This window comes from Tachyglossus aculeatus, chromosome 21 (assembly GCF_015852505.1).
Source record: "Tachyglossus aculeatus isolate mTacAcu1 chromosome 21, mTacAcu1.pri, whole genome shotgun sequence".
Classification (NCBI taxonomy): Eukaryota; Metazoa; Chordata; class Mammalia; order Monotremata; family Tachyglossidae; genus Tachyglossus; species Tachyglossus aculeatus.
The window spans coordinates 32,731,778-32,758,190 of NC_052086.1; the positions used below are offsets into that span (position 1 = coordinate 32,731,778).

Genomic DNA, 26,413 nt, shown 5'->3' on the forward strand with positions numbered 1-26,413 from the left:
CTTACCCAAAGTCACCCAGCTAACAATTGGCAAAGCTGGGATTTGAAACCATGACCTCTGACTCCAAAGCCCTGCTCTTTCCACTGAGCTACAAGCTTATCTCTTCTCCAGCACTTAGTACAATGCCTGGTACATGGTAAGTGTTTAACAAATACCATAAAAGCAAAAACAAACACACACACACAAACAGGGACTTATGTTACATTTTGACCTTGTTTCATTTTCATTCAAATCAAACAGAAATGGCCTCAGTTCAGTTTCCACTTGGGGAGGGGCTGAAGCCATCAGACTCCACAGAAATGGTTTTATGATCTGACCTGTTCTGCTTGTGCCTCTTGGCTGGAGAAGTTGTTTCATTGACATGTTAACGGTCTCTTACAGTAGCCCAGTCCCTCTTAGAAAAAACAATTATACAACTGAAAACATATTTCTTTGTTGTTTTTAAATTTTGAAATGTAGATAGTTTATTGCATTTTCAGTCATAAGTATAAGATATCTCAAATTTGTGTGTATGGACAAATGAAAGAACAAAGGTGATATAAGCGCTTAGTACAGTACTCTGCACACAGTAAGTGTTCAATAAATACGATTGAATGAATGAATGAATTATAAAGCAATCCGGAAGCTTCAGATGATCTGAGTAAGGAGTAGGTGTAACTGGTATCTTTCTTACTAAGTAGCTGGGCTAAGGGATTGAGGCAAGGCAGTAAAAAAAAAAAGTCACAATACTCCTACTGGAGTTTTCAAAAGTAGGAGTGCTTATGTTCTCCTTTTTTCGCTCTGAATACACACTGAGTAGACTGAAAAATAGGTCATTTGCTTCCTACTCTTCCAAGTGTTTAGTATGGTAATAATAACAGTAATATTAATAATAATAATAATATTTGTTAAACACTTACTGTGTGCCAAGCACTGTTCTAAGCACTGGTGTAGATACAAGGTAATCAGGCTGCCCCACATGGGGCTCACAGTTCCTAATCCCCATTTTAGAGATGAAGTAACTGAGACCCAGAGAAGTGAAGTTGCGCACAGCATGCTCTCAGTATCATACCATTGAGTGATTGATGGATAGGTAGTAAACACTCTTGGTTCCTTGTATTTCTTGTGTTGTCCCTTCCATACCTCATTTGGATGGTCTTTGGGTGATTTCTCTGTCTCTCTCATACCGTACCATTACTATAGCAATGAGGGCAGTATTATCAACTTCTACTGAGTGATCCCAGGAAAAATAAATATCAATGATACTCATTGAGCACTTACTGCAAGCAGAGCACAGTGTAAGTGCTTTGGAGAGTATAATATAAAAGAGTTGGTAGACATGTTCTCTGGCCTCAAGGAGTTGATAGTCCAGAGGAGAAAACAGATATTAAAATAAATTACGAATAAATGCTGTGGTACTTAGAGTGACCATGGACTGATCACCCTCAGACTGATCATGCACTGGAGAACTATTATTTTGATCTCAGAGTAGTGAGGTTTGAGCAGACTTCTTGCTAATGGCATTATGTGCTGTTTTGAAGGAAGATATGAGTCCTCTGGGAGATGAGGTTTGGAAATTTTTTTTTTTGCAATTTGGAATTTATATCAAGTTCCCCAACTTTGATTCTTCAACAAGCAATGGGTGTTCAGATATCTTTTATATCCTATGGCATCTGGGTTGAGCCCATCTTTCAGTTATAATGGGTTTCATCTCTTTAGGAGGGAACACAGGTTCATGACTCAGGCGCTGAGAAGTGAGTGTGTTACAGCATTTCAATTATGCTCACACATTGAATTATGGGGAATTGTTGCTTAATCAGTTTGATTACTTAAGCAGTCAGGGCTGTTGTATAGATTATCAAGGGGGATAAGTTCCAAGGCAGGCAGCTCTGAGAAATTTATCTTTAATCCTTCCATGTTAGACCCTTAAAATTCTTCCCCTGGTGGGAAATCAATCTGTGATACTTCCCGAGAGCTTAATATGTACAGAGCATGGTACTAAGAGCTTGGAAGAATACAGTACATTAGAGTTGGTAGACATGATTCCTGCCTATAAGGAGTTTACAGTCCAGAGGAGGAGCTTACAGTCTAGAAATGTTGATAAACCTATTAATTCAATGATCAGTGTTGTACTCTTGTTCAAAATTTTCCATCAGAGAGATGGCATTGGAGGTGACCATACTGGTTGGACTCCAGAAATAGTGCTTGCTACCACTGCCAGTGAGGTATAGGGTAGAGAACACAGAGACCATAGTGCCCTTCAAGTCAGGCACCTTTAATTAATTCATTCAATCATATTTATTGATCGCTTACTGTGTGCAGAGCACTGTACTAAGTGCTTGGGAAGTACAAGTCCCTACCCAACAACAGGCTCACAGTAAATAACAGGCTCACAGTCTAGAAGGGGGAGACAGACAACAAAACAAAACAAAACATGTAGACAGGTGTCAAAATCTCAGAACAAATAGAATTATAGCTATTTTTTAAAATCATATTTATTGAGCGTTTACTGTGTGCAGAGCACTGTACTAAGCACTTGGAAAGTGCAAGTTGGCAACATATAGAGACGGTCTCTACCCAACAGTGGGCTCACAGTCTAGAAGGGGGAGACAGACAACAAAACAAAACATATTAACAAAATAAAATGAATAGAATAAATATGTGCAAGTAAAATAAATAAATGGAGTAATATATATGTACAAACATATATACATATATACAGGTGCTGTGGGGAGGGGAAGGAGGTAAGGTGGGGGATGGGGAGGGGGAGATGAAGGAGGGGGCTCAGTCTGGGAAGGCCTCGTGGAGGAGGTGAGCTCTCAGTAGGGCTTTGAAGGGAGGAAGAAGCTATCCCATTCCTGCCTGGGACGGCTCAAAACATGACCTCCAGGCCAGGCACTGAACAATCCACAGATTGAGCATAGGCAGGCAACTTACACGGGTGGGGGTTTTAATACATCCTTTCATTTGCATAAACTCACCCCTAGCTGATGTGGTCAGCTCCTCTTGGCCCCCTCCCCAAAGAGGCTCTGACAGGTGAGAACCCTCATTAGTCCCAGTGCTGTCCGTCAGATTCCATGGCTTCTCGTTGGTGGTTGAGCAGGATGTTGGCATCCCTCATTCTCCAATGGGACCCATTCATCACTCTTGGTCCCTTCTGCAATGGTCCGTTAATAATAATAATAATAATAATAAAATAATGGCATTTGGTAAGCACTTACTATGTGCAAAGCACTGTTCTAAGCGCTGGGGGGGATACAATGTGATCAAGTTGTCCCACATGGGGCTCACAGTCTTAATCCCCATTTTTACAGATAAGGGAACTGAGGCTCAGAGAAGTGAAGTGACTTGCCCAAGGTCACACAGCAGACTTGTGGTGGAGCCGGGCTTCGAACCCCTGACCTCTGACTCCAAAGTCCGGGCTCTTTCCACTGAGCCACGCTGCTTCTCAATCTCCACCTCATAGCCTGATCTGCCATCTTGGAACCATATGGCATTGCGGGGTCGGGGGGCGGAGGGGGGTCACTGTACTAAGAGCTGAGAATAGTACAATATAACAATATAACAGACACATTCCCTGCCCACAGTGAGTTTACAGTCTAAAGGGGGAGACAGACATCAAAATAAATAAATGAAATAGAAATATGTACATAAGTTTTGTGGGTCTGGGAGGGGGAATGGATAAAGGGAGTAAATCAGGGTGATGCAGAAGGGAGTGGGAGAAGAGAAAAGGAGGGATTAATTGTCAGCAGGTCAGAGTCCCCTTTGTGCACTGTGGGGTCACCTTGGACCACGGGGGCAACAAAGCCGCCTGAATCTCCCTCCCCACACAGAGGCGGAGCTCAAGCCATTTGCAGAGCACTGTACTAAGCTCTGGGGAGAGTAAAATTTAACAATAAACAAACACAATCCCTGCCCACAATGAGTTTACAGTCTAGAGCAGTCTGGAGCCAGGGAGGGGAAGGATCAGCAGCGGGGTGGGGAAATCTCTGTGGCAGCGGAATCTCTTTGCAGGGCTCCGTGATAGAAGCAGCCTGGGGTTCAGCTCTGTGCTCCAGAACCCGAGCCTAATGAAGTCAAGGGGAACACTGCCTATTATCCTTAATGGGACAAAGGGAAAAGTTTGGGATTTTTGATGATACACCTTTAAGCATTAGGCTAGCTGTCAAGGAAGATACCATCATATGACTCCTCCAAGCACCATGTTGATAGAGAAGCAGCGTGGCTTAGTGAAGAGAGCACGGGCTTGGGAGTCAGAGAATGTGGGATCCAATCCTGCCTCCACCACTTGTCTGCTGTGTGACCTTGGGCAAGACACTTAACTTTTCTGTGCCTCAGTTACCTCATTTGTAAAATGGTGATTAAGACTGTGAAACCCACATGGGACAACCTGATTACCTTGTATCTACCCCAGGGCTTAGAACGGTGCTTGGCACATAGTAAGCACTTAACAAATACCATACCTATTTATTCATTTATTTATTTACTGTCAGAGGTAGAGTTTGCGATTGGGGTGAACTCTTGAGCTGACCCAATAAATACTTCTAAATCTGTATCCTATATTCATGTGCTATTGTGTCTGTTGCCAATATATAAGAAAATGTTGCATTAAGTATGTTTCTGAGTGTAAGATTCAAAAACCGATTTCCACTTATGAAATTTTCAAGGAAAAAACTAATCTCTATTGTGGATTGAACGAGGGAGCTAGGGAAGTGTGGAAGAAGATATTTGGTTGTGTTAAGAACTTCCCTGGTGCACACTGATACTTTCCTTAGTTTTCTTTAGACTTACCTTCAGCATCTGGCTGACTTGGTGAAGCGGTTAGTAATCATTTCCATAATAATCATTTGCATGCCTTCTTGCATGGGTGTTCTTTGACGTGGTCCTCCCCAACTTTTGAATGGCTGTCTTCAGAATTTTTGATGAAACTCTATTGAGTTGGAAAAGTTTCTCAGAGGAGCACAAGCAGTTAGTCTCATGCCTGTATTCAAGTCCCTCAAGTGGGACATTACAAAATAAATTGAAGGGGACTGGGGGTTCTTGTTTTACTCCACCAGGGATGGAGAAGAGATCAGACAGGGCACTTGCTGCTCTCACAGTACCAGTCACACCGTCATGAAGCAGTCTCAGAACCTTGAAAAAGTTCTCAAATATCAAAGGCATGTTTTGAACACCTACTGTGTGCAAAGCACTGAACTAGGCTCATAGAGGAAAAAAATGAAATCTCCCATTTAAAACAATTCATGGAGTTTGGTGCCAGCACAGAGATTTCAGGACTGGGCAGAAGAATTGATTATTGTGCTGATTTGAGCAGTGCCACCCATCAGCTCCCAACTGTGCTGGTAGTGCAAAGAGAACATGTGCAAGTGGTAAATGTTCCATGTTCTAAAGGAACTTTTAGTTGCAACTTTGGAGGAGAGAATCCCACAGTGGCCAGATTCCACCTTTCAAGGGGAGGAAGAAAATATATCAGAAAGATAAAGAATATGAGTTCTAAGAAAACAAATTTTAATAGCCTTCTGTGGGCAGGGATGGTCACTCTTTATTGCTGTATTGTACATCCAAGCTCTTAGTACACTGCTCTGCATGCAGTAAGCGCTCAATAAATACAATTGAATGAATAATCGGATTAGGGTACCAATAGGAAGGTTCTGTTGGAAAGCAAGTGCAAGAAATCTATTATTAAAAAATTATTAGGAAGTTGATGATAATGGTTTTTGTCATGCACTTACTGTCATTCAAACACTGTACCATGTGTTGGAAGAGTAAAAGGATAGTACATAAATAGCACAGTTGTTTACAGATGAGTTTAGCTGAGCTACATCTGGAAGGGAAGATATAAAAAAATAAAAAAATCAGTATAAAAATATCAAAAATAAAAAAATCAGTCTTGGTTTTCATTAGACAAAAGAGGGGAACTAGAGAACAAGAAGGAAACACCATGGCCTAGTGGAAAGAACACGGGCCTGGGTGTCAGAGGACCTAGTTCTAATTCTGGGTCCACCTGTATGACCTTGAGCAAGTCACTTTAACTTCTCTGTGCCTCAGGTCCCTCGCTGCAAAATGGGGAGCGTGGTGAGGAGGGGGCGAGGTGATGGACAGCTTTGAAGATGAGAGTGCGGAGTTTTTGCTTGATTCGAAGGTTGATAGGCAACCACTGGAGATTTTTGAGGAGGGGAGTGACATGCCCAGAAGATTTCTGTACAAAGATAATCCAGGCAGCAGAGTGAAATATAGACTGAAGTGGGGAGAGACAGGAGGATGGGAGATCAGAAAGGAGACTGATGATTGTATCTACCTCAGGGCTTAGTACAGAGCATGGAACATAGTAAGTGCTCAGCAAATACCATAATTATTATTATTATCATCATTTTTATTATTTGCCCATCCTTCCTGAAAGACACTTTATTAAAAAGCTTAACAATTGCTTGGAGCAAGACCTTCTAGAATTTGAAGGGCAGGTTAATACAAGCCAGGACTAGGGAAAGTAGTGGTTCAGTAGTTCAATAGTTCAATAGTTTCAATAGTCAACAGTAATGGTTCAATAGTGCCTTCAAAATATAGTTACCTTTCAATCTCCAGGGCCTGTGGAAATGCATGCCAAGGCATTTGAGGAATGGGCTGTTCAGAATCTCTCACAGCTCTTTTTGAGGATTCATGGAGGAAAGCTTTCCCTGATAATTAGAAAAAGGCAAGTATTTGGCCATCTTTCGAAAAGAAAAAAAACCTAAATGCATCTAGAAATCCGTACCTGAGAATATACTAGAAAAATCATCAATGATTAAATTTGTAGTCATCTAAGAGCACATACAATTAGAAGGAAGGAGCCACCTCAGCTTTGTGAAGAGCAAATCATACCAGATAAAATTAGTTTACTGTAATGGCAGAATGAAAGGGGTAATCAGTAACTGTAGTATTTCTAGCCTTCAGTAAGGCTTTTGACATTTTTCCAAGTGACATCCTTGTCAGCATACTAGGAAACCAGGAAAGTGAGGCTGTGACCGTGCTTAAGTGAGGTGGGGGCACAGGAGGCTCAAGGGTTACACCACAAGGATAATTATCAATAGCACATGTTACCAATGCAGGCATATCAAGTAGTATTTCAGAGGCGTTGCTCATGGGGCTGGTTCTTTTCAATATTTTATTTGATGGCCTAGAAGAAAGAATCAATATGATTAAATTTGCATATGATTCCAAATTGAGTAAGGCTGTTTGCACTTTGGAAGACAAGAATAAAGTTGGAAATCCCTCAAACTGGAATCCTACCAACACAGCACGGCAGTGTGGTCTAGTGGTTAGAGCATAGGCCTGGGAGTTAGAAGGACCTGGTTTCTAATCCTGCCCTCGCCACCTGTCTGCTGTGTGACCTTGGGCAAGTCACGTAACTTCTTTATGCCTCAGTTACCTCATCTGTAAAATGAGGATTGAGACTGTAAGCCCCATAGTCCAATCTGATCAGTTTGTATCTACCCTAGCGTTTAGTACAGTGCCTAGCACATAGTAAGTGCTTAACAAATGCCATTAAAAACATACAAAAAGTAAAATAAGGTTAAATTCAGGAGGAAGAAGTAAGAGTAGTATAATTAGGGAAAAACTGTATACAAAAAGAAACGTGGAGACTGGGAAATGTAGAGACTCTACTTGCCCAGACAGACGTAAGTACAATAGAATAAGACCTTAGCTGGGAGTTTCAAAGTTGAGCACAAGTTAAATGGTGGAGGTGGAACTAAAATGTCTTTATTCATTCATTCAATCGTATTTATTGTATGCAGAGCACTGTACTAAGTGCTTGGGAGAGTACACTATAGCAATAAGCAGGCACATTCCCTGCCCTCAATGAGCTTAAGGTCTAGAGGGGGATATAGACATTAATGTAAGTTTAAAAATTACAGATGTGTACATAAATGTTGTGGGACTGGGGGTCGGGGGCGGTGATTAATAAAGGAAGCAAGTCAGGGTAACACAGAAGGGAGTGGGAGAATAGGAAAGGGTGGCCTAGTCAAGGAAGGCCTCCTGGAGGAGATGTGCCTTCAGTAAGACTTTGAAGCACAGGAGAGTAATCGTCTGTCAGATTTGGGGAGGGGAGGGTGTTCCAGGCCAGAGGGATGACATGGGCGGGGGGTTGGCAGCGAGATAGATGAGATGGAGGTGCAGTGAGAAAATTAGCATTAGAGGAGCAAAGTGTACAGGCTGGGTACACATACACCCACCACATCCAAGTCAGGGAATTCAGTAGCAGGACCTTAGGCAGGGGGAGTCTGAGCTGTGGAAATCAAAAATAATGCCAAAAAGGCATTTGATACTTTTTCTGAAATTGATTAACCAGAAACTGGACTGTCCAGTACAAACTAGGATGATTAATCATATAATAATGGTAATTACAATAATAATATAATTATGGTATTTGTTAAGTGCTTTCTATGTGCCAGGCACTGTACAAAGCACCGGGGTAGATACAAGCTAATCAGGTTGGACACAGTCCAAGTCCCACATGAGGTTCACAGTCTTAATCTCCATTTTACAGATAAGAGAAGCAGCGTGGCTTAATGGAAAGAGCATGGGCTTGGGAGTCAGAGGTCATGCGTTCAAATCCCGTCTCCGCCAGTTGTCAGCTGCATGACTTTGGGCAAGTCACTTCACTTCTCTGGGCCTCAGTTACCTCATCTGTAAAATGGGGATTAAGACCGTGAGCCCCACGTGGGACAACCTGATCACCTTGTATTCTCCAGCGCTTAGAACAGTGCTTTGCACATAGTAAGCAGTTAACAAATGCCATCATTATTATTATAAGGTACCTGAGGCACAAATAATTTAAGTAACTTGCCCAATGTCCCACAACAAGCAAGTGGCAAAGTCTCTCAGGCCGGTGCTCTACCTGCTTCTCCAGGTCACACTGCTTCTTCTATTTGACAGCAAGTTGCCTTTGTTATTTTCCATCTGCTGTCTCACCTCTTCTGCATGTAGAGTAGAATTACTGCAAGACTGCTAAACATGAAACATCTGTATTTCCACACTAATGTGCAACACTGGAGATTCTGAACAGATTGGCAGAAAATTAATCAAATTAAGGAGGAAATCCTGCACATACTAATGACACCATTTCCCCTTAAAAGTCCTACTGTTCAGATATGATGTGCCACTTATTTCTCAGAGGCTCATTTCCAGGGTTGTTCAGTATTTTGGGACAAGATCTGCAGCCCTATGCCATGTTGCAATGGATATCCAAAGTCTAGAACTCTTTCCTCTTGGGGAATCATAGCCATTTTGCTTCTGTAAATGTTCTTCTTTGGTGAGGCTGGTTGTGAATTCAGAGATGATCTAAAGGTAAACAGCACAAACCTCAAAAAATTGTAAAACAGATTTTATCACCACAGCCCAACTTCCCGTTTAAGCAAGAGTCAAATACTGAATTTCCTCTCAAGCCCACAAGGCAGAGTCTGAATCTAGATAAGGGAAACGTCAATCAATCAGTCAGTCAATGGTATATCTTGAATGCTTGCTATTAGCAGAGCAATATACTAAGTGCTTGGGAAAATACAATCCAACTGGATTACCAGACACATTACCTGTCCATGAGTTCACAAAATGACAAGCTGAAAGATTCTGTGGAATTTGCCTGGATCTCTTGACAGCCCTAATAGTATTTGACTTGTTAAAAGTCTAGAGAAAAGAGGATTTTTCTCCCAGTGCTTTTTGTGGTGATTCAAGGAGTCTGGGTTTGTGCAGGTGGGGTGGTTTTTGATTAGAGATTCCTAGTTGTCCCAGAGATACCCTGTTTCTGAAGAAGCAGGGTGATCCAGTGGAAAGAATCCGGGCCTGGAAGTTAGAGGATCTGGTTTCTAATCCTAGCTCCACCGTTTGCCTGTTGGGTGACCTTGGGCAAGTTACTTAACTTCCTTGTGCCTCAGTTTCCTCATTTATAAAATGGGGAGTAAATACCATTTCTCCTCCTATCTAGACTGAGAGCCCCATGTGGAAAAAGACTAAATCCGACCTGATTATAGTAATAATAATAATCATGGCATTTGTTAAGTGCTTACTATGTGTCAAGCACTGTTCTAAGAGCTGGGGTGGATACAAGGTAATCAGGTTGTCCCACGAGGGGCTCACACTTTTAATCCCCATTTTACAGGTGAGGGAACTGAGGCACAGAGAAGTTAAGTGACTTGCCTAAGATCACGCAGCAGACAAGTGGCGGAACCAGGATTAGAACCCACATCCTCTGACTCCCAAGCCCATGCTCTTTCCACTTATCTTGTATCTACCCTAGCACTTCATACAGTGCTTGGCATATAGTAAGTGCTTAACAAATACAATAATGATAATGATAATAAGCAATAAAAATAACCCTTCCTAAACAACCCTGCCCATCCCAGGACGCCCATGGATTCTGCTGGTTCTTCCCACTCTTTTCACCCTGTCCTCATCATTCCTGGATTTTGGAGAAGGTCCTGAGTGTCCCCAAAGGCAAGAAGATAGGGCTGGAAGGATGGAATGCCTGAAATGATTTGTGGCCATCAGGTGACCAGGCTCATATTTTGAGGTGGGATTGAAGGTGTGGCACAGATTCCTAACATCCATATCCTCTCCACTGCACAATCCCCATGATTATTAAGGGGGCACTTATCTTTTGGCTTGCTCTGTGCCAAATTGGAATTCCAAATCTTTCTTTTTTTCCTGCAAAAAGATTCTCTTCAAGAAGCAGGCTTTCTTATGCAGTCATGGCTAATTGTTTGCATCACTCAGTCTCTTCTCCACTCCCCTGCCTGAAAATATCCTGCACCTACAAGTGTCCTCTGAGTCTCTTAAAGCATAAGGAGCTAGACATTCACGGCTTCACATGGTGTCTGTTCAATACAATATTCACCAGGCCATGTTTAGCTCTCAGACACACTTGTATATGTCCCTGTGGGTCTTTCCTGGCCAAAATAAAAGTCTTAGCATTAGCATTTGCAGCCAATTTCATTTCAAATGAAGGAATATAAAGGAAAACCCTCAGGCATGATCAATAAAGAAATACTGTAAAGCCACCAATTCCCCAAGCCCAACGTCTGCTAATTCTATACATTGTTTCTATTCACGTTTTCCTCTGTGTGCTTTGCTGTTTAAGTCAAGTGCCACCAGAAGGAGAACTTTATTAATGTACTGCCAAAGAGTCCTGTCACAAAATGAGTAGAGAAATACTGAAGTTCGGTGTCAAAGAATAAACTGAGCAACCAGCTTTCACAGTCTTGCAGCTGTGGCAACAACTCTTACTCTTGCATATCCATCCCACTGCGGTGTGATTTCATCTGGGAGAAAAAAAATGTCAAGAGCCATAAAAGGTTCAAGCTAAATCAGTAAATAAGTACCTTGCTAGAAGGATCAAAAGCCATTTTAGATAAGATATTTGGGAATAGAAATGAAAGTGTTTCCATCCAGTTTGAACAAACAGATTGGTTATGAGTGTCTCATTTCATTAATGTTCCAGTTTGCAAAGGATAAAAGCAGTTATGGTGCCTAGTGGAAAGATCCTGGACCTAGGAATCACAGGACCTTGGTTCTAATCCTGCCTCTTGCCACTTGCCTGCTGGGTGACTTTGGGCAACTCACTGAACATTTCTGTGTCTCAGTTTCCTCATCTGTAAAATAGGTTTTAATTACCTGTTCTCCCTCCTACTTAAACTGTGAGTCCCATGTGAATGTATCTGACCTGATAATCTCATACCTACCCCAGTGCTTATTACAGTGCTTAGTACACAACAACTGCTTAACAAATACCACGATTATTAATTATTATTTTTATTATAATTGGAACCTAAACTAGACTGTAAACTCGTTATGAGCAGGGAACACTCTGTTATTTACTCTCCCAAGCACTTAGTACAGTACTCTGTGAATAGTAAGTGCTCAATAAATACCATTGATTGATTAAAAGGCATTCATTGAATTGATTTATTAATTATTTTTGGACATAAAATAGTTTTCAAGAGTTTCCTTAGGAAGATACTTGGTGAAACACACTATATTTACTGTGTGCTCTGCACACAGTAAGTGCTCAATAAATATAATAATAATAACAATAATAATTGTGGTATTTTTTTAAGTGCCTACTATGTGCCAGGCACTGTACTAAGCACTGGGGTAGCTACAAGATAAATGGGTTGGACACAATCCCTGTCCCACGAGGGGCTCACCGTCTTATCCCCATTTTACAGATGAGGAAACTGAAACCCAGAGAAGTGAACTGACTTGCCCAGGGTCACACAGCAGACAAGTGGTGGAGCTGGGATTAGAACCCAGGTCCTCTCACTCCCAAACCCATGCTCTTTCCACGAGGCAATGCTGCTTCTCTTGATTGACTGAGTGATTTTAATTTACAGATGATATAATTCTTAAATTGTTATAGATTTGTAATATAATATGGAAATCCTCCCCAAGAAAGGCCTCAAATATGAAGTATCAAATGAGTGCATCAGACATTGAGGTAGATACTTCTAGCCCTGCTTTTATTTGGTATATACCAAGATTCTATACGATTCAGGGTTGAGTTGTCTCATGGTAAAATTATAGAGCGAGAGGAAATTGTTTGCTATATGTCAATGTGCCTGCTTTCATACCTGTATATATGTATATATGTTTGTACATATTTATTACTCTATTTATTTATTTATTTATCTTACTTGTACATATCTATTCTATTTATTTTATTTTGTTAGTATGTTTGGTTTTGTTCTCTGTCACCCCGTTCTAGACTGTGAGCCCGCTGTTGGGTAGGGACACACGTAAGCAGTGTGGCTCAGTGGAAAGAGCCCGGGCTTTGGAGTCAGAGGTCATGGGTTCGAATCCCGACTCTGCCACATGTCTGCTGTGTGATCTTGGGCAAGTCACTTCACTTCTCTGGGCCTCAGTTACCTCATCTGGAAAATGGGGATTAAGACTGTGAGCCCCACGTGGGACAATCTGATCACCCTGTATCCTCCCCAGCGCTTAGAACAGTGCTTTGCACATAGTAAGCGCTTAACAAATGCCAATTATTATTGTTATAAGCGCTTAGTACAGTACTCTGCACATAGTAAGCGCTCAATAAATACGATTGATTGATTGATTGACTGTCTCTATGTGTTGCCGACTTGTACTTCCCAAGCGCTTAGTACAGTGCTCTGCACACAGTAAGCGCTCAATAAATATGATTGATTGATTGATTTCATAACCTCCTCCTCCCCTTCCCCGTCTGCCCCCTTACCTCCTTCCCCTCCCCACAGCACCTGTATATATGTATATATGTTTGTACGTTTTATTACTCTATTTTATTTGTATATATTTATTCTATTTATTTTATTTTGTTAATATGTTTTGCTTTGTTCTCTGTCTCCCCCTTCTAGACTGTGAGCCCACTGTTGGGTAGGGACCGTCTCTATATGTTGCCAACTTGTACTTCCCAAGCGCTTGGTACAGTGCTCTGCACACAGTAAGTGCTCAATAAATACAACTGAATGAATGAATAACGCCATTGGGAACACAAACAGACTAACAAGGCTTGGGATGGGCTTGGAAAAACACTAAGCAGGCAGCCCTGGAGAAACCACAGATGCTCAGCGAGAAGGCAGTGACCAATCAATTGTAGCAGCACGTAAAGCAAGCATTCAATCTTATCAAACCGCTTCATTCCAGGATTTAAATACAGAGGACTAAAATTAATTGTGTGCGTTCAGTGTTTTTTATGAATCACTTAGCATTTTTATGTGCATTTTAGCCCAATTAAGCATTTTAGAAAAATTGTGCATTTCATTTTCAGAAAAGACTTTGTAGTACTTTCTGAGTAGTCTCTCAGTCGCCCTGTGTATGGGAGTGAGCTTCGGAGCTAAAGCATGGCAGCAACTAGTAAGTAGATAATATTGTATTGAAAATGGGGGGTAGTAATAGTAGAGTAGTAGCAGTAGCTGCAGCATTTCTTGTGCAAAGTAATGAGTGACACATTCCCTGACCACAAGGAGGTCACATTCTAACCACGAATACCAATACAAACATATTTTAAAACTAGAATGGTCAAACTAAATACTTATAAATGATATATATGCATCATATAAATAACTCCTTGTTTATATATCTATTTATAAAATACACACATATATATATATATAGATATAGATATAGATATATAGATAGATAGATAGATAGATAGATAGATAGATAAACACAGGGTGATAACAAATTTGTATGTGCTGTATGGTTTTCAGAGACTATAAACTCCATAGACAGTATAATCTCCTTCTCAGTGGGGATCAAGATTAGCAACACTATTATATGGAACTTAGTACAGTGCCCGGCATGCAGTAAGCACTCAATAGATACCAATGATTGATTAGAGAAGCAGCGTGGCTCAGTGGAAAGATCACTGGCTGTGGAGTCAGAGGTCATGGGTTCAAATCCCCGCTCCGCCACTTGTCAGCTTTGTGACTTTGGGCAAGTCACTTAACTCCTCTGGGCCTCAGTTCCCTCATCTGTTAAATGGGGATGAAGACTGTGTGCCCCCTGGGGGACAACCTGATCACCTTGTAACCTCCCCAGAGCTTAGAACAGTGCTTTGCACATAGCGCTTAATAAATGCCATCATTATTATTATTTTTAAATGCTTAGTACAGAGCTCTGCACATAGTAAGTGCTCAATAAATACCACTGTTGGGTAGGGACCGTCTGTATGTGTTGCCAAATTGTACTTGCCAAGGACTTAGTACAGTGCTCTGCACACAGTCAGTGCTCAATAAATACGATTGAATGAATGAATGATTGATGTGCTAGAATCTAGGGATTTGTACAAAGCTGGATTAAATGAGTTAGGTAACCAGGTGCAATTGTAGCTATGTTTTTTCTCCTCCCTTTATGAGTTTCCTCTTCACCTCTTTTGTCCTTGACCTTATATCCATGCTAAACGTCTGATTTTGTAGCAGGCTTACTTCCAACTGAACAGTTCTCTCCCAGGAGTAACGAGAAAGGGTTTTTTCCCCTTTTATTGTTTCATTTTCATTTAATCCATGTCTTTGGACAAGAAATATTCCTTTTTAAAGTGCTGATTTGAATGGTAAAACTTCCATCTTTTTCTTCATCTATGGCCCTGGAGACAGTGGAAAGCAGATCTTGGTTCCCTCCTTGAATGGAGATCTTGTCTCAGTTTTCTGGCAGGGAGTTCTTTCCATTTTATGGATATTTCACTTGGGGCTAATATCAAAGCCAATCTGCCTTCCCCTGGAAAACTAAAACTGGTTTAAAAGTTGTGCCTTTACTTCCTCTTCCAGACTGAATTTAGGCTTTGAAATGTAAGCTATTTGACAGCAAAGATCACTTCTTCTAATTCCAGTGAACTTTCCTAACCCCTTAGAACAGTGCTCTCATGGCATAAGCATTCAATAAATGCTAATATCTCACAATCCTGTAACCTTGGCATTATCCTCAACTCATCTCTCTCATTCAACCCACATATTCAAGTCTGTACACAATCAATCACATTTACTCAGTGCTTACTGTGTACAGAACACTGTACTAAGTGCTTGGGAGAGTACAATGTAACAGAGTTGGTAGGCAGGTTCCATGCCCACATTTAGCTCACAGTCCAGAGAGGAATACAGACACTAATATAAGTACATAAATTATATTACAGATATGTACATAACTGCTATGGTGCTGAGGGAGGAGTGAATAAAAAGATGCAAATTCTAGTGCAAGGGTATCAGAAAAACATGGGAGAAGAGGAAATGAGGACTTATTCAGGGAACACCTCTTACTAAATCCTGTTGGTACTTCCTTCAGACCATCCCTAGAATTCACCCTTTCCTCTCCATCCAAGCTTCTACCATGCTGATCCAACCATTCCTCATTTCCCACCTTGATGACTGCATCAGCCTTCTCACTGACTTCCCTGCCTCCTGGCTCTCCTTATTCAAGTCCTTACTTCACTTGCTATCCAGATCATTTTTGCATCAAATAGAAACTCCATATTATTAGCTTTATGGCCAGCCCTCTCCAGTCTTATCTCACTGATCTCTTTACTACAACCCACCATACACACTTTAATCCTCTAAAGCCAATCTATTTCCTCTTAATTGATCTCTTTTACCTGGGCACTGACCACTTGCCCACATTCTCCCTCTGGCCTGAACTCCCTCCCCCTTTATATCTGACAGACCACCACTCTCCCCACCTGCAAACCCAGCCTAAAATCACATTTCCTCCGAGAGGTCTTCCCTGACTAAGCCCTTCTTCCCCGTTCTTACTTTCCCTTTTGCATTGCCTAGGCCTTTGGATCTGTGCCCCTTGAGCATTTGATATTCACCCTACCCTCTCCCTACAGCACTTACATATATATATATATATATATATATATCATTAAACTCTGCCATTTCCCCTTCTGTAATTCTTAATGTCCTCTCCCTCTCTAAATTGTAAGCTCCTTGTGGGCAGGGATTGTCTATCAAATATATTGTATTGGGTTCTGCACACAGTAAGCGTTCAACAAATACTGTTAATTGAGTAAATGATGAAGAATGAGGAGGGGTTGTGTATATGAACACACACACACACCATTTAACAGGCTTTCTCAGTCCAAAGTTTGAACATTTCCTAGCCCTTCTAAAGTGGGTTTCAAATGGAAGACCCTTTCTCCTGTAGGTTTTTCTGATCCTTTTAGAATCCTTAAAGATGATCATTTGAATAATCCTACTAACAATAACAACGATAAAGCAATAATAACAAAAGTGGTATTTTTTAAATACTTACTTTGTACCAGGCAGTATGCTGAGCACTGAGGTGGATACAAGATAATTAGGTTGGACACAGTCCCTGTTCCACATGGGGGCCTATGGTCTAAAGATGAGGAAAAACAGGTATTTAAATATCATTTACAAATGAAGAAATTGAAGCACTGAGTTGCCTGAAGTCACATAGCAGGCATATAAACAGGAAGCCAGGTGAAACATTTTCCCTTAACTTATGGACAGATATATCCAGAATGATTTTCTGCTCATGCTTAGTTTTAGCTTAGTTTCTCAAAGTTGGAGAATTTGGCTCTTTTTCTCAAATCTCTTTTTTTTTTCTTAATGGTACCTTAGGCACTGTTCTAAATGCTAGAGTAGATATAAATTAATCAGGTTGGACACAGGTCCTGTCCCACACAGGAATCACAGTTTTAATCCCCATTTTACAGATGAGGTAACTGAGGCGTAGGGAAGTGACTTACCCAAGCTAACATAGCAGACAAGTGGCAGAGTTCAAATTAAAACCCAGGTCCTTCTGACTCCCAGTCCCATAGTCTATCCACTAAGCCACACTGCTTTCCAAATCTATGTTTGGGTTGGGGGAATAAGTGTTGTTCTAATAGTAGTTTCATTTTCTCTTCACATTTTCTAAGAGGTTGCTCGTTGGATCAAATACAATGGATTATGTTAGGGTTGACAGCAAGAACAGCTAATGGACCTATAACAAATAGACTTATAACATTCTATTCTTTACAAATAGAAGTTAAAAAATGCACCAGGTGGGAGATCAGATTCCTAATTCAGGAGAGATAGAGAGGGAGAGAGAGACAGAGACTCCAAGAATGATCAAATTCCCAATTGTATAACTGGATACATTCATATTGAGACCTTCCCAGACTAAGTGCCCTTTTTCCTCTGCTCCCCCTCTCCTCCCCATCACCCCAACTCCCTCCCTTTGCTCTATCCCCCTCCCCTCCACAGCACTTGTGTATATATGTACATATTTATAATTCTATTTATTTATATTAATGATGTATATGTATCTATAATTCTATTCATTTATATTGATGCTATTGATGCCTGTTCACTTGTTTTGATGCCTCTCTTCCCCTTTCTAGCAGCATAGCTCAGTGGAAAGACCACGGGTTTTGGAGTTAGAGGTCATGGGTTCAAATCCTGGCTCCCCCACTTGTCAGCTGTGTGACTTTGGGCAAGTCACTTCACTTCTCTGTGCCTCAGTTACCTCATCTGTAAAATGGGGATTAAGACTGTGAGCCCCCCGTGGGACAACCGGATCACCTTGTAACCTCCCCAGCGCTTAGAACAGTGCTTTGAAAATAGTAAGAGCTTAATAAATGCCATTATTATTATAGACTGCGAGCCCATTGTGGGCAATGATTATCTCTGTTGCTGAATTGTACTTTTCAAGTGCTTAGTACAGTGTTCTGCACACAGTAAGTGCTCAGTAAATATAATTGAATGAATAAGTGTGTTTTCATTGGAATCCACAAGGCTCAAGTTCCTTTGGTAAATTCTGACAGAAATGAGCTTTAGAATCCAATTCTTGAATTCTCCTCTAGTTTAAATTTGTAGATATAGAGAAAATATTTTTTTCCACTTCAGTCTCTGTGTAGGTTGTTGGCATTCACCACACCCTATGGTATGAACCTGTCTTCTTGGTTACAGCTTGTCTGACTCTCAATCACTGAATCAGTAGTACATATTGAGGGCAAATTCTGTGCAGAGCACTGTTCTAAGCACTTTGTAGGGTATAATACAGTCAGTAGATGTGATCCCTGCCCTCAAGGAACTTCCAAATTAGCAGGGATTTCAGATGCTAAAATAAAGGACAGGTAGGAGGAAGCAATAGAATATAAAGATATGTATGGAGGTATGTGAGTATCCGAGGCCTTTGGTGAATTATTTCTCTTTGTCATTATGAGAGGGCTAATGTGGAGGAAATCTGACAAATGCACTGCTCCTTATCCCAGCTTGGAAGTTCCAGCACTTAAGGAACCTTGCTGGATACATCCTTTGTTTTAAGGGTTTCATTCTTGGTCATTTGTGAAACTTTTCAATGGATGGCAGATGAACTACCTATGATTATAAATAATCTCAATCAGTCAATCAATCAATCGTATTTATTGAGCACTTACAGTGCGCAGGGCACTGAACTAAGCTCTCGGGAGAGTACAACACAGCAATATAACAGACACATTCCCTGCCTACAACAAGCTTACAGTCTAGAGGACCTGGGCCATAGGACAGCTGTTCTTTTTCCCCAGGGTTGTTTGCCATTGATTTTTGCCAACTCTGCTGGGCCTCTGGATGTGCAGAGGTCATTAAATAGCCTGGACAACTGAGAACTTTCCACAACAAACCCCCTAACAAGTGGCAATTTTACGGAATCTAAAAGTCTAGAAGTTTGAGTCTCGTCCAGTTGGTAAAGTTGCAGATAGAAACTGAGCTACGGTTTGTCCTTCTCGCTAACTTCTCATTCCATTCCATTATGTGTTCTCTTTGGGCAGGTGAACATTGGCATTCTTGTTGCTGTAACCAGGGTCATCTCCAGAATAAGTGCAGACAACTATAAAGTGCACGGAGAAGCCAATGCTTTCAAGTAAGTCACCTGACACTGTATGTCCATTCTGCATCTTGGAGATGAGAGAAAATTTGGGTCTAGATGACTAGTAACCACAGTGAAATGCTCTTCAACATCTTAGAGAAGCAGGGTGACTAAGTGGGTAGAGCATAACAGGCCTGGGAGACAGAAGGACCTAGGTTCTAATCCCAGTTCTGCCACTTGTCTGCTGTGTGACCTTCAACAAGTCACTTAACTTCTCTGTGTCTTGGTGAATTCATCTGTTAATGGGCATTAAGATTGTGAGCCCCATATGAGACAGGGACCATGTCCAATCTGATTAATTTGTATCCACCCCATACACTTAGTATGGTGCCTGGCTCATAGTAAGCGCTTAGGAAATACCATTACTATTATTATTATTAACTTTATTATTATGATCTCTGAGTCTATCAAAGGGGAGCTGGGGGCCAAAATGGCTGACCTTGCTCATTCGACTGATTTTCATTCCCCAATCCTCCAGCTTCCAAACAGAGGGAAACTTTGCTGGCTCATTCATTATATTTTTCAGTGGTATTTGTTAAGTGCTTACTATGTGACAGGCACTGTGCTAAATACTGGGAGAGATACAAGATAATCAGGTTGGAAACAGTCCTTGTCCCCCTCATGGAGCTCATGGTTTTAATCCCCATTTTACAGATGAGGTAACTGAGATACAGAAAGTTAGGTGACTCACCCAAGGTCACTTAACAGACAAGAGGTGGAGCAATGGTTAGACTCCCGGGCCCATGCTCTTACTGCACTGCTTCTCATTATTTGTTCATTTTGGGGGAGGACCAGATGGTCACTAAAATAAGCACATTTTCATTAAGAGAGTGCTGCCTGGTTGCCACGTAAGCTTCAGAGACCTCAAATTAATCAAGCAAAGTAAGGCTTTTTTCACAGGAAGGTTGGCTCTATAAATCTCCCTTGATCCATTTGCTGATTTAGCCTCGTCAAGCCTTGGGAGACAGAGCGAGAAAGACAGACCTCTTCCCTAGGACACTCCTCCACCTGAAGCTGTCTGGTACCGTGTGGTGACAGCTCTGAATCAGTTCAAGTGCCGAAAAAGCTAATGGATTTAAGGGTTTGCATATGGCTCCTGAAGGATCATTTACACACAAACGAGGTCTTTATTTCATTTAACTCTCTGGCCTACATTTGTTCAGCTAGCCAGCCCTCCTCAGTTTGGGTTTATGAATGTGATCTCTTAGAAGGAAGGGAGTTTCACTTTGACTCAGTTTGTTCATTGTTCAGTGATGTGTCAAATCTGTTATAATGTACTAAGCTCTCTTCCAAGTGCTTAGTTCTCTCCACAGCTTCAAAGCTTTATTGAAGGCATATCTCCTCCAAGAGCCCTTCCCCTGACTAAGCCCTCCTTTTCTCTTCTCCCATTCCCTTCTGCATCCCCCAACTTGCTCACTTTAATTCATCTCCCCTCCCACTCCCTCAGCACTTATGTAGAGATCGGTAATTTATTTATATTAATGTCTGGCTCCCCCTCTAGACTGCAAGCTCGTTGTGGTCAGGGAATGTTTCTGTTTATTGATATATTGTACTCTCCCAAGCGCTTAGTAAAGTGCTGTGCACACAGGAAGCGCTCAATAAATACAATTGAGTGAACGAATTTTCTGCATGCAGAAAGTGCTGAAAAAATACAATTGATTAATAACTCCCCACACAGAAGGGCCTGGAATAAGCTCTAAGGAAGTAATATGACAGAACTCAAATATTACAGCTGATCTGATTAACTTGTCAGTGAGAAGTCCTGTGGAATTTGGTCTGTATTCCACAGATTTTAATTGAAATTCTTGACCTTGGGCAAATCACTTAACTTCTCTGTGCCTGTTATCTCATCTGTAAAATGAGGATTAAGCCTTTGAGCCCCAAGTGCGACCTGGTCAGTGTCCAACTTAATTAGCTTTTATCTACCCCAGTGTTTAGTAATAATAATAATAATGATATTTTTTAGGCACTTACTATGTACAAAACACTGTTCTAAGTGCTGGGTAGGTTACAAGGTGATCAGGTTGTCCCAAATCGGGCTCACAGTCATAATCCCCATTTTATAGATGAGGTAACTGAGGCCCAGAGAAGTGAAGTGACTTACCCAAAGTCACCCAGCTGACAATTGGCAGAGCCGGGATTTGAACCCATGACCTCTGACTCCCAAGCCTGGGCTCTTTCCACTGAGCCATGCTGCTTCTCTGTACAGTGCCTGGCACATAGTAAGCACTTAACAAGTGTCATAATAAAAGGAAAATTGCATCTTGGCCCTTGTTTAACGAAGGCCAAGCCCAACAAGCAGGTCTGCTAGAGAAGCCCGGTGTGGAGGCCATTGTTCGCCTTTGCTTCCCCTTTGACCTAGGCCGGGATGACACAAAAACTCTGGGCAGCTGGTGGTTGGCTTGCATTTTGGGGAAATTTACTGGCTTCTGTAACCTCATGGCATTTGTTCTTCAATGCACTCTGGATTTGGGTGTGTAACGCCAGACATACCTGGGAAATAGAGGATGAGGGAACTGCATACTGTCCATTTCCAGCTAATGCTTATGGTATTTGTTCATCAATCGCATTTATTGAGTGCTTACTGTGTGCAGAGCACTGTACTAAGCGCTTGGGAAGTACAAGTTGGCAACATATAGAGACAGTCCCTACCCAACAGTGGGCTCACAGTCTAAAAGGGGGAGACAGAGAACAAAACCAAACATACTAACAAAATAAAATAAATAGAATAGATGTGTACAAGTAAAATAAATAAATAAATAGAGTAATAAATAGTACAAACATATATACATATATACAGGTGCTGTGGGGAAGGGAAGGAGTAAGTTGGGGGGATGGAGAGGGGGACGAGGGGGAGAGGAAGGAAGGGGCTCAGTCTGGGAAGGCCTCCTGGAGGAGGTGAGCTCTCAGTAGGGCCTTGAAGGGAGGAAGAGAGCTAGCTTGGCGGATGGGCAGAGCGCTTATTTATTAAGCGCTTACATTCTGCCAAGCACTTTTCTAAGTACTGGGGTAGACACAAGGTAATCAGGTTGTCCCACGTGGGGCTCACAGATTTAATCCCCAGTTTACAGATGAAGTAACTGAGGCACAGAGAAGTTAAGTGGCTTGCCCAAGGTCACACAGCAGACAAGTGGCACGGCTGGGATTAGAACCCACATCCTCTGACTCCCAAGCAGCATGGCTTAGCGGGAACAGCACGGGCTTGGGAGTCAGAGGACGGGGGTTCTAATCCTGGCTCCGCCACTTGTCTGCTGTGTGACCTTGGGCAAGTCACCTAACTTCTCTGTGCCTCAGTTACCTCATCTGTAAAATGGGGATTAAAAAATTCGAGCCTCACTTGGGACATCTGATTACCCTGTATCTACCCCAGCACTTTGAACAGTGCTTGGCACAAAGTAGGAGCTTAATAAATACCATAATTATTGTTACTATTATTATCTCCACTAAGCCATGCTGCTTCTCCACTAAGCCTTAGATCGTGAGCCCTTCCAAGGGACAAGGACTTCCTTAGACTGTAAGTTTACTGTGGACAGCTAATGTGTCTGTTTATTGTTCCATTGCAGTCTCCAAAGTGCTTAGTACAGTTCTCGGCACTCAGGAAGCACTCAATAAATATGATTGAATGACTGTTTAATTCCCACCTGTGTATTCAGTACAGTGCTCTGCACCCAGAAAGCGTTTAATACTACTAAATCATCAATATCCCAAGGGGTCCGTGTGACCTGTGACCCTTGCATTCCATAGTGTGTAGAGACCAGAGAGTCCTAGTTAGAGAGTTGCCAAAATCAGGCAGATTTTACTGCAGTCGATCAGACTTTATTGGCACATACGTTCACTTTCAAGTTGAGGAACTGAGTCGGAGATTTTAAGCGCTAGTGACTTTCCGCTGTTTGCATAATTAAAGTTACTTTAGCTATGCTATATCTCTTCTGAAGTGAAAGGAAAAACAGTAAATATGTCTGCACAAAAATCTATAAGATAATTATTCTGTAATGAACTCAAAACTTTCAGAATGGCAAGCAGGGAGAAACTGGCTGGGCCCTTCTGACTTCTAGAACCAGCTAGTGGAGTGACATATGGTTGGTGAGAACAGGAACAGTGTAAGTTTTTCTTATGAATTTAGCAGGGGGATTGACTGTAAAAAAAAAAGGTTAGGATAACAATAGTAATAATAATAGCATTTGATAGTCCTTATTATATGCAAGCACTGGAATAAGCTTTAAGGTAGATACAAGAAAATCTTAGCAGGTAAAGTCCCTGTCCCACATGGGGTTCAGAGTCTAAGGGGAAGGGAAAACAGGTATTTAATCCCCCTTGTACAAGTGAGGAAACTGCAGTAGAGAGGTTTCCTCTTTCCTCTAGGCCATGCTGCTTCTGGATTGCTTGAGATAGTTCAATCAATCAGTAGTATATATTGAGCACTGACTGTGAGGAACACAGTATTTAGTGTTTGGGAGAATACAATGGAGCTAATAGCCATGATCTCTACCCTCTAGGAGCTTGGCGGCCAAGCGATATTTCTACTGTTGTCCAGGGGAGGTAGCTTTGAAATGAGAAGGCAATTAGCCAAAAGCCTGTGCTTCACATGGATGCAATAGACAGGCACCACCACTGACATCCCAAATAAACATCACACAGACAAATATACAGATATTAAGACGAACCCCTGGACTATCAGTGAACAAGTCACAGAAGTTGCTGTCTACCCAGAGATGAATATATATATATATATATATATATATTGTATGTACATACAACATCTTGAAGAGGTGTCACTTTTAGAAGCACACCTTGGAATGTTGGCAACAAATTGTCCCTTGGGATTAACTAGGCCTCTGCTGCTCAGGTGAAACAAATCATGGATCATGAAGAGGAGAAGTATAGCGTGTCCTGATGGAAAGGGCCTGGGACTCTGAATCAGAAAATTCAGTTTCTAGTCCACCAATTCTGCCACTGGCCTGCCCAGGGCCCTTGGGCAAGTCTTCTAATTTCTCCGTGCCTCGGTTTCCTCATCCAAAAAGGGAGGATAAAATGCCTGCTCTCCCCCCAGCTTAGACTGTGAGCCCCATGTGGGACAGGAACTATGTCTGATGATGATTATATTGTGACCCCCTAGTATTTAGGACAGAATTTGGCGCACATTAATCAATCAATCAATCAATCAATCGTATTTATTGAGCGCTTACTATGTGCAGAGCACTGTACTAAGCGCTTGGGAAGTACAAATTGGCATCACATAGAGACAGTCCCTACCCAACAGTGGGCTCACAGTCTAAAAGGGGGAGACAGAGAACAGAACCAAACATACCAACAAAATAAAATAAGTAGGATAGAAATGTACAAGTAAAATAAATAAATAAATAAATAAATAAATAGAGTAATAAATATGTACAACCATATATACATATATACAGGTGCTGTGGGGAAGGGAAGGAGGTAAGACGGGGGGATGGAGAGGGGGACGAGGGGGAGAGGAAAGAAGGGGCTCAGTCTGGGAAGGCCTCCTGGAGGAGGTGAGCTCTCAGCAGGGCCTTGAAGGGAGGAAGAGAGCTAGCTTGGCGGAGGGGCAGAGGGAGGGCATTCCAGGCCCGGGGGATGACGTGGGCCGGGGGTCGATGGCGGGACAGGCGAGAGCGAGGTACAGTGAGGAGATTAGTGGTGGAGGAGCGGAGGGTGCGGGCTGGGCAGTAGAAGGAGAGAAGGGAGGTGAGGTAGGAGGGGGCGAGGTGATGGACAGCCTTGAAGCCCAGGGTGAGGAGTTTCTGCCTGATGCGCAGATTGATCGGTAGCCATTGGAGGTTTTTGAGGAGGGGAGTAATATGTCCAGAGCGTTTCTGGACAAAGATAATCCGGGCAGCAGCATGAAGTATGGATTGAAGTGGAGAGAGACACGAGGATGGGAGATCAGAGAGAAGGCTAGTGCAGTAGTCCAGACGGGATAGGATGAGAGCTTGAATTAGCAGGGTAGCAGTTTGGATGGAGAGGAAAGGGCGGATCTTGGCAATGTTGCGGAGCTGAGACATTAATCCATTTAAAGACCATTCAAAATGAAACTAGGCCCAGGGAATTTAGGACTACTCTTCCAGTCAGTCTGGATTCATCAAGCTCCACCCCTTTGCACTGGCCAGTTGTAGAGTCTGAACTGCTTTATCTTTAGGGAATGTGTGCTGTTCTCATCGGAAAGTTTTCAAGAGGCAGCAGTACAGATTCACCTGCTGCTCGTGGAAGCAATATTCTTAATCAATTTAGCTTGAGGGTGTAGGCAAGACCTGGGTTTGGACTGACGGATGATGAGGTGATGATTTACAACGTGCCAACAGGTTAGCAGAGTGAAACAGTGACAAGGAGCAAAATGGAAACCAGATCAAGGCAATAAATTCTGGCACCTTTTATAAAAGATTCAGTCACCGAGAACGGCTGAGTATTTCTGGGGTCAACAGGTTCATTCAGTGTGGGAGAAATTGCTGAAGGTTACAAAGTGCTTCATATGATTCCCTCCTTTAATAGAGGCCCTGCCAGGAAACCATCAGGAATCCACAGTTCTTTGGCAACTGCTGTGGTGAAAAGTCTCAGGTGCTGTCTGAATATTCAGTGGCAGGAGGCCAATTATCAAAACTTGTTGAAAATCAATACACCAATCGATGCATTATCTCCAAAGTTAAATTATCATGTCTATTCACTCTATTGTACTCTCCCAATTGTTCAGTATAGTGCTCTGCACACAGGGAGCACTCAGTGAATACCATTGACTGATTGATTGCCAAGCAATGTACCAAGTGTTGGAGAAGATGCGATATAAGCAGATCAGATGAACTCCCGGTTCTAGATACGGCTTGCAGTCTAAGGTTGAGAAAGAACTGCTATTTATTGCCCATTTTACAGATGAGGGAACTGTGGCACAGAGAAGTTACAACTTGGCCAAGTTCCAATTTTAGGCAGGTGGTGGAAAAGGGATTAGAACCCGTGTCTCCTGACTTTCAGGCCTGTACATTTTCTATTAGGCCATACTGCTTCTCACAGAGGCCTGATGGATAGAGCACAGACTGGGAAATCAGAAGGACCTGGGTTCTAATTCTGG

The 26,413-nt window shown here is 42.0% G+C and overlaps 1 protein-coding gene across 1 annotated transcript in view; it reads left to right on the top strand.

Moving 5' to 3' along the window:
* ADGRD1 (adhesion G protein-coupled receptor D1) overlaps positions 1-26,413 on the top strand; it is a 398,243-nt gene that overhangs the window by 328,998 nt on the left and 42,832 nt on the right. The window contains exon 21 of the mRNA XM_038763906.1: positions 19,238-19,329. Within this exon, the coding sequence (XP_038619834.1) occupies positions 19,238-19,329 (92 nt within the window). The remainder of the gene's footprint in view (positions 1-19,237; positions 19,330-26,413) is intronic.